Source organism: Oncorhynchus keta, chromosome 8 (genome assembly GCF_023373465.1).
Source record: "Oncorhynchus keta strain PuntledgeMale-10-30-2019 chromosome 8, Oket_V2, whole genome shotgun sequence".
Lineage (NCBI taxonomy): Eukaryota > Metazoa > Chordata > Actinopteri > Salmoniformes > Salmonidae > Oncorhynchus > Oncorhynchus keta.
Genome location: NC_068428.1, coordinates 27,390,821 through 27,400,523, shown reverse-complemented (window position 1 = coordinate 27,400,523; position 9,703 = coordinate 27,390,821). Strand labels below are relative to the sequence as shown.

The 9,703-nt window shown below is 41.0% G+C and overlaps 1 protein-coding gene across 1 annotated transcript in view; it reads right to left on the bottom strand.

Moving 5' to 3' along the window:
* Positions 1–624: 624 nt before the first annotated feature.
* opn8b (opsin 8, group member b) overlaps positions 625–9,703 on the bottom strand; it is a 37,740-nt gene continuing 28,661 nt past the window's right edge. Inside the window, exons 3-5 of the mRNA XM_035774307.2 lie at positions 7,229–7,522; positions 6,239–6,564; positions 625–1,205 (exon numbers count right to left, since the gene is read on the bottom strand). Of these exons, the coding sequence (XP_035630200.2) occupies positions 798–1,205; positions 6,239–6,564; positions 7,229–7,522 (1,028 nt within the window). The 3' untranslated portion in view covers positions 625–797. The remainder of the gene's footprint in view (positions 1,206–6,238; positions 6,565–7,228; positions 7,523–9,703) is intronic.

The following is a 9,703-nucleotide window of genomic DNA, read 5'->3' as shown; positions in this document are numbered from 1 at the left end:
CGTTTCTCCATCCTCTCCTCTCCTCATGGGATCAGTCCTGAGCACTAGAAGCATCCGTTTCTCCATCCTCTCCTCTCCTCATGGGATCAGTCCTGAGCACTAGAAGCATCCATTTCTCCATCCTCTCCTCTCCTCATGGGATCAGTCCTGAGCACTAGCAGCTTCCATTTCTCCATCCTCTCCTCTCCTCATTGGATCAGTCCTGAGCACTTAACAGTGCTCTTTAGTGCCGGACACTACTTTTGACCAGGGCCCATATGACTCTACATCGGGGATAGGGTGGCCCCAGGCTTAGTGTCTCCATCCATTCTCTCCTCCATGGGAATACGGTCACTTCCTTCCTCTGCATTGATCAATGGCAGCTGTGTTTGTCTAAAGAAAACAGCCCACCTACTGTACGCTCCGTCCATTCAAACCATATACGGTCTATGATTCCCTATTGGCTATAGCATATTGTCAATCCTCTTCACTCTGGCAGCCAATTGGCTTGGGAACCAGTCCAGAAATCCTCTCATTGGTTGCAATTTTTCACTCGCATCCATTAAGTTAAGATACAGTAGTGCAAACACGCCCTCTTTCATGTAACCATCAATACAGGATTTGATATTACCCTGCAAGTTGTTGCACACAACAGTTGTACTTATTAAAGTATAACTTGTCTTTATGTAAAAACTATTTTCATGCCAACAGCAATTGATTCAGGCATATAACAATAAAATCATAGATATTGGTCTTAGCTCATTTCAAATTATATACTGTATGATGTCCTCTCTCCCCCCTCCCTCCCCAAGGCCTTCCTATTGGCTGTCGAATGAGTTTAACCTGGTCTCCATCTTCTGGCTCTTCCCAGAGGACAACTTATCCTCAGTGGTCCTCCCAGCCACCGTGGCCACCACCTTCTCCTCATTCTCCGTCCGGCTGCCGTCACACACCAGGTAGATGGCGTTGTCCGTGATGTTGTTCCTGGCTCTGGAAGCGTGGCATGCGTTGGATCTACCACACAGCTGCTTCACCTCCTGCTTAAAGGTCTTGCTGAAGATATAGTAGATCAGGGGGTTGTAAAGAGTGGAGGACTTAGCAAACAGGCAGGGCAGCATGGTCACCTCTGGCCGGATGAACTCACTGCCCCTGACGACAGACACCAGGCTCACCAAACCGTATGGAGCCCATGATAAGATGAAGCCCAGGCTGATCAGGACTGCTATCTGTAAGATAGAAGAAACACTGTGAAAATGGGCAGGCAGAGAAAACTATCTGAAACAGAGGGCAGAAAGCAAACCAGCTAAATATACTTTGAAGACCATGCAGTTGAAACATTGTTGTTGAATCCATATCTTCAGTTAAAATCTGATTTGGACACTGTCCCTGAAACAGGATCTTGAACGGTGGGATTTACTTTCTCTTTCTTTGGGCATAAGAAATAACACTGTTAAAATGAATGTTTTTATACTTATTTCAATGTATTCCTATCTTTCTGACAAAATATTTTTTATTATCTCCATAGATAAACTGATATCTGCTTTTATCTGGAACAAGAAAAACCCTTGGATACGTAAGAGCGTATTGCAGAGATCTCACCCCCAGGGTGGTCTAGCACTTTCAAACTTTTTCAATATTATTACTGTTACAGGCCCGAAATGGTTGACCTTGGAGATGTCATCCTGTGGACCCACCTCCTTAGCTGCCTTACTCGGTTCTAAACTAGCTGAGACAGTTCATTTCCAAATACATTAAGAACCCTATTGTGAAACATTCTCTAAAATATTGGAAATAGTTCAGACGATCGTTTGGTCTCAGTGAATGTTCAACTTCTGCCCCGTTATATAAGAACCATACATTCTCTCCATCATTATTAGACCGGACGTTTCATATCTGGGCTGGAAAAGGGATCTCCTCACTGAACGTTGTACGAGATCTTCAGTTTCTTGGCAATTTCTCGCATGGAATATGCTTAATTTCTTAGAACAAGAATAGACTGACGAGTTTCAGAAGAAAGGTCTTTGTTTCTGGCCATGTTGAGCCTGTAATCGAACCCACAAATGCTGATGCTCCAGATACTCAACTAGTCTAAAGAAGGCCAGTTTTCAGCTGTGCTAACATAATTGCAAAAGGGTTTTCTAATAATCAATTAGCCTTTTAAAATGATAAACTTGGATTAGCTAACACAACGTTCCATTGGAACACAGGAGTGATGGTTGCTGATAATGGGCCTCTGTACGCTTATGTAGATATTCCATACAAAATCTGCTGTTTCCATCTACAATAGTCATTTACAACATTAATTTGATGTTATTTTAATGGACAAAACATGTGCTTTTCTTTCAAAAACAAGGACACCAAACATTTGAACGGAAGTGTATATATCTAAGACATGCTGTAATTCAATTTAAAATAGTTATTCGGCTGCATTGGTCAAATACAAAATGATCCAAGATTAGACCAGAAATAGATCCCACTTGTGACCGATGTAAGCAGACTTCTGCTACTTTATTGCACTCGTTTTGGACATTGACAATTTCTTTGACGTTTTCTAAGATACTGGAGAGACCTATAAAACCTTCTGCCTTTATTGCATTATTCAGAGTGGCACCACAGGAGGCCCCTCTAAACAGTTCTATGGAGTGGCACGACAGGAGGCCCCTCTAAACAGTTCTATAGAGTGGCACGACAGGAGGCCCCTCTAAACAGTTCTATAGAGAGGCACGACAGGAGGCCCCTCTAAACAGTTCTATAGAGTGGCACGACAGGAGGCCCCTCTAAACAGTTCTATAGAGTGGCACGACAGGAGGCCCCTCTAAACAGTTCTATAGAGTGGCACGACAGGAGGCCCCTCTAAACAGTGCTATGGCAACATGCTGGCATGTACTACCCTTCTAGCTAGATGTCTTCTACTAACTAAGTGGAAGGATCGGTTTCTTCCTACTTTTAACCATTGGATAAAGGAAGTTATGCAACATCTCAAGCTAGAGAAAATACGCTACTCCATTAGGGGATCTGCAATTACATTTTATAATATCTGGCAACTTTTCCTATCTTTTGTAGACATGGACCCAGCTAATTTCACAACTCCATAAACCAACCCAAATTAGAATTTGTATAACTATTTTAAACTTTTTGTTTTATAATATACTTTAATTTATTTTATACTATTTGATTATTTTACTCATTCTATATCATGCCTGCTTTAAGTCTGGTATTGGGGTTGGTTTGATTTGGTAGGGGAATCCGTGTGTGTTTTGCGCTCTACCTGTTATGTCTGTATTATCTGTATAATCATTTTAAAAAAGCCTAATAAAAAAACCTTTGAAAAAAAGAAGAAGTCTACAAATGTATAAAATAACAAATGATTTAGAGGCTGTTTGTTCCTCTCCTTTTGGAAGAAAATATCACACATTTCTCCATGTCTGAGCAGTGGAGCTGGAGGCAGAATCATTTATACAATACGTTTATTCATTTACATTTAAAGGAAGTTTGTTCTGAAGTGTTTTTACATGTATGTAAACCCTTTTTGGCACGATGTCTCCCTATATAAATATCTCTCTATATACAGTACCAGTCAAAAGTTTGGACACACCTACTCTTTCAAGGGTTTTTCTTTATTTTTAGCTGGTTGAGAGAATGCCAAGTGTGTGCAAAGCTGTCATCAAGGCAAAGGGTGGCTACTTTGAATAATCTGAAATATAAAATATATTTTGAATTGTTTAACACTTTTTTGGTTACTACATGATTCCATGTGTTATTTCATAGTTTTGATGTCTTCACTATTATTATACAATGTAGTAAAAAATAAAGAAAAACCCTTGAATGAGTAGGTGTGTCCAAACTTTTGACTAGTACTGTATATACTTTATTAAAAAAAAAAGATATATACAACAATAGACAATATAATGATAATATTACATCAGATTTGAAATGTCCCCTTAGTCCTACAGTATCTGACATCTTAAGAGTCGGAATATCTTAATGTTCACATTAATGGTTTGCCTTTAGCCACTTTTTCAGGTTTTCCTTGAAGCTAGCAAAGGTACTACACTCTCTCACACTGGTTGTGAGAGAGTGTAGAGTGTTCCACGCAGAGTGTTCCATAATCCAGACGCTCTGACTGAAAAAGCAGTCTGGCCAAATTTGGTGTACCTAAACTGAGCATTCCCCTCTGGTTGAAGCTCTTGTGGTTTTCCTCTGGGATTTAGTCTTTTCTTAGCTCTATCCTTTTTCTTTTCATCCTGAAAAACTGCCCAGTGTATCAAGCATACCCATAGCATATACCAGCCATATACCATACCCATACCAGCCACCACCATTCTTGAAAATAAGGAGGCAGTTACTTAGTGATGTGTTGTATTGGATTTGCCCAAAACATAAGGCTTTGCATTTAGGTCAAAAAGTGTATTCTATTGCTGTTATCTTTTTTCAGTATTACTTTAGTGCCTTGTTGCATGCATATGCATGTTTTGGATTATTTCTGTTGTTAATCCATCCTCAGTTTTCTCCAGAAGTTGGAACCGGTTCAGGGAACAGAAACAAAAACTGGGAACGAAAGTAATCTATACTGTTCCGGAACAGAACAGTTATTTTAAAAGCACGTGAACTGGTTAATAACGTTCTTTTACGTTTCCGGGCATTTTTTGTCAGTCGCACAAAAAACGCAACAAGACGCCTGTGCAAAGCCTTCATTCTTTTTCCAGTGGCTGCCTGCCAACCAGCTGAAAGATACTGACGTTACAAGCGTGAAATTAGGAAGAATGTATTCACTTTTTCAATGCTAGTTAAGGATACTATAGTTATTATGTTTCAAATTAGATTTATTAACTACAAAAAGGTATGACGTGTTTTTATTTAAATAGAACAGAGCCAGCTTTAACAGGTCAACATTTAAACGAGTGTGTGTTTCACAATTGCGCCAGCTTAACCCCAGCCTAAAATAGAGCCCATAGTGAAAGATGCAGTTTCATTCATTCAACTCATGAAAAAAGTTATAATTATATACACTGAACAAAAATATAAATGCAACATGTAAAGTGTTGGTCCCATGTTTCATGAGCTGAAATAAAATATGTATTTCTCTCAAACTTTGTGCACAAATTTGTTTACGTTCCTGTTAGTGAGCATTTTTTTCTTTGCCAAGATAATCCATCTATCGGACAGGTGTGGCATATCAATAATCTGATTAAATAGCATGATCATACACAGGTGCACCTTATACTGGGACAATAAAAGGACACTTTAAAATGTGTAGTTTTGTCACATTCACAATGCCACATATGTCTCAAGTTTTGAGGGAGCGTGCAATTAGCATGCTGACTGCAGGAATGTCCACCAGAGCTGTTGCCAGTGAATTGAATGTTCATTTCTATACCATAAGCTGTCTCCAACGTCGTTTTAGAGAATTTGGCAGTATGTCCAACCGGCCTCACAACCGCAGTGTGGGCAAGCGGTTTGCTGATGCCAATGTTGTGAACAGAGTGCCCATGGTGGCGGTGGGGTTACCTTATGGGCAGGCAGGCATAAGTTAAGGACAACGAACACAATTGCATTTTCTCGATGGCAATTTGAATACACAGAGATACCGTGATGAGATCCTGAGGCCCATTGTTGTGCCATTCATCCGCCGCCATCACCTCATGTTTCAGCATAATAATGCACGGACCCATGTTGCAAGGATCTGTAGACAATTCCTGGAAGCTGAAAATGTCCCAGTTCTTCCATGGCCTGCGTACTCACCAGACATGTCACCCATGTTGCTCTGGATTGACGTGTACGACATCGTGTTCCAGTTCCTGCCAATATCCAGCAACTTCGCACAGCCATTGAAGAGAAGTGGAATAACATTCCACAGGCCACAATCAACAGCCTGATCAACTCTATGCGAAGGAGATGTGTCCCACTGCATGAGGCAAATGGGCGTCATACCAGATACTGACTAGTTTTCTGATCCACGCCCCTACCTTTTTTAAAAAAGATATCGGTGACCAACAGACACATATCTGCATTCCCAGTCATCTGAAATCCATAGATTAGAGAATCATTTATTTATTTAAATTGACTGATTTCCTGATATGAACTGTAACATGTTGCGTTTATATTTTGGTCAGAATATATAAAGTTACAAGGTAAAAGTATGTGTAAATAGGCCTGTATAATGTCCATATTCTAGTCCTTTAAAAAATCCATGTAAATTAAGATGGTGTGACAAAAACAACTCTATAGGAATTCAACTCCAAGTCAGCAAGTCACTCACTATGAGAAGGCGGCGGTGCATCTTGATGATGTTTGGGATATTTTTGCTGTTGTCGAGGGACTTGTAGGTAATGTACAGCTTCAAGGCAATGCCAAAGTAGCAACAGAGGATGATGAAGGAGGGCCCCAGCAAGTTGAAGGAGAAGACTGAGATGACGAAGGAGAAGCCTTGTTCCTTCATCTCTCCCCAGGCCAGGGTGCAGGAAAGGCCGAAGGGCTCTGGACCGTACCGGCCCCAACCCAGGAGAGGGAAGCAGGCCCACAGCAGGGCATAGAGCCAAGTCCACAAACACAGGAGCTTCACGTTCCTCCGGCTGATCTTCTCCTCTAGGGAAACACACACAGACAGTGGGTCACTAAGAGGTTTAGGGGGAGAGCAGTACTTCCTGTGTGGCTCAGCTGGTAAGAACACTAGCAACAGAAAGGCCATGAGCTCATGTCCTGGAGGGCTCACATATGCACACCAAACATGTAAGCACTCACTGTACTGTAAGTTGCTCTGGATAAAAACGTCTGCTAAGTGGTATATATTACACTTCTGACCTCAAGGTCCGGATTTTAGACATTTTCCCTGATCTCTGTAGTGTGAGAGTGATAATATAATTTGAGAAGCTTTATATAGTTTATCTGTTGCTATATCTTGGTTGTACTCTTCAAAAACAAGAGGTATATTTCAGGTTTAAATGCTTGGTGGGCATTGAGAAATTAGTTGGGGCCCCTAACCACACACCACTTTTGTAAATGCTTCCTTGTTTGTGTGTTTTTTATTCCAAACATTCACAATTACTTTCCAAAATGTTCATATGATGACAAGTGGTGGTACTCATTCACTCACTCACTCACTCACTCACTCACTCACTCACTCACTCACTCACTCACTCACTCACTCACCACACAGCCTATACACAAACTGACTCAAACTTACACAAATTCCAATGGTCCTAACATCATTCCCTGTGGTACTCCTACTCCACATGCTCTATATACTCACTGGGAGACTGGAGGCTGAGGGAGACGACGAAACGCACCACAGCCATCACGGTCATGGTCATTATGCTGGCCGTGCCAAAGAAGAAGCCTACCAGGCCGTAGTAGATGCATGTGGTGTCTCCTCCCAGCCAGTGGTGGTTCCAGGCCGAGGCCACAGCCAGAGGGTACATGGCGACAGCAGCTCCCAGGTCTGTCACTGCCAGGTTGACACTCAGCAGCTCCGGGGGCTTCATGTGAGATGAGTGCTTAAATGCCATGATGAGCACCAGCAGGTTCCCCACAATGGACAATATAGCTAGAGAGAGGGGAGAGAGACAAAGAGGGAAAGGGAAGAGAGCGAGAGAAAACGGGAAGGAAGAATAAAGAGCAATATGATGAGAGAGAGAAACAGAAAGAGAGATAGCGATAGAGAAATTAGGAAAAGAGAAAAGACCTTGCCTTAACCCTCCATTTCCCAACACCCAGGCCAGACCCAACAATCCCACCAGTCTAACAATGGTTATTTCTTGTCTGGGGAAACACCAAATTATTAGGCATTCAAAAAGCACATGAATCCCTCCAGAGAGAGATTGATTTGGTCAACATGGTCTCCACGTACATTCAATGCCCAGACCTGTGTAATGGTTTAGTGAAAGAGATTACATAAAGTTAACACAAGATAGAGCAATAGCATGAGCCATAGAGAGTTAGCCATTTAATTTTCAGACATCCCAGAGGGTTAACTGAAGATCAGAACTAGATTCCTCAAGCTGTCATGGCGATTGGACCATTGAAAAGAAACCTCTGTTTACCAACAGGAAAACATCAAGGTTGTATAAACTGTGAATCTTTTCTCAATGGGTCTTTTGTTGTGCCAATGAATGGCGAGCACATTCAGTTTTGTTTGATTGGGAGTATTTGAGGTCATCAGTAATAGACAAGAAAACAGGTCTGATAGGATCTGACAAGGATCCCATTTTGAGCCTAATATAATTTCCAGATAAAATAAATATGAAGAGTATATGCCTCTGGCAGAGGTTCGTCGTCTTGAGTAAATTAATGTGGGCCAAAAAAATATCACGTTACCTTGAACTCCAAATACACAGGAGTTAGATAAGATAAAGTAAGATCGAGTTCAGACTTCAGCAGGATATTGATAACTCAGTAAAACATTGTAAATTGGTTTTATTTCAATGCACATTGAATTAAATAAAAAAGCTATTGGAAAAACAAATCCCATTTTCTGTGGTATACCCCACACAACTGCAGGTCAAATGGAAGAAAAGAGACAACCCACTAAAATCAGCAAAAGAAGACACCTGATTCCTGGACAAGGACAACAGTGGAAATGGCAATGAATGAACTGTATAGACTACAGGACAGCCTCTCAACAGACAATGTACGACAGATGGGGCACTGGAATACTCAGGCTACTGAAACACTCTTTTTGAAAATACAATCATAGCACCACTCAGGAGATCTGTCCAAATGAATAACACTTTAATGACTATTGGCTATGCAGCTTAAATGACATCCAATTCATTGGTAGGCTATAGCCATTATGCATTTGTTCAAGCAAACTGACAAGTGAACAGGACAACGTGATGATTGCTATGATCTGGACAATTATTTGCGAATGCTCCCCAGGCGATAGGCTCCAAAGTCCTGGGTGTCTTCGCCCAAGACATTAGTGACCATTGGCCCGCTGTTTGTTAGAGATGTGAGAAAACAACAATCCTAGCCTCATGTCATCACAAAGAGGAACTATAAAAACACAAGTGAACATTTTTTTACATGATCTTTATTTTAGTGACCTTGCTCGTATTTCAGCTATCCCTGAACCTGATTGAGCTTTGAACCTTTTTGCAGATGTCTTCCACACTATTGTGGATAATCACGCTCCCTTCCAAAAATTAAGGGTTAAAGCTAGATCGAATGCCTGGTACACTCCGGAATTATCAGAAGTCATTCATAAAAGAGATGATGCTTGGGTCAAGAACAAGAACAGAGGCTAAGGCCTGGACTGGCAAGTTTTAAGCAACTGAGGAATCATTGTGTAAAACTAATCAGAAAGGCCAAATCTGATTATTATGTAACCGCTCTTTGGATTGCAATGGGAACATGGCTAAATTCTGGACTACTGTCAAATCCCTGAAGGGTTCTACTTACTCCTTTGGGCCACAACAAAATAATTTTGACACTGGTCTCATTACAAAAAAAATAAATGTCATCATTGATGCATTTAATCACCATTTCACTTCAGCGTGCTATCTCTTTGAAAAAAATTCTAAGCCTATTCACAATGATATTGCGCTGGAAGCTGATAGGGGAAACTTGCTGAATGATCAGAGAAATTATAGTCAAAGCTTTTCTTTTAGGCTATTTACAGAAAAATATGTCCTGGATGCTTTGCTAGCAATAGACAACAACAAATCCACAGGGGCCGACCAATTGGATCCTGGTCGGTTTAAGTGTGCAGCACCTATCATTGTTTGCT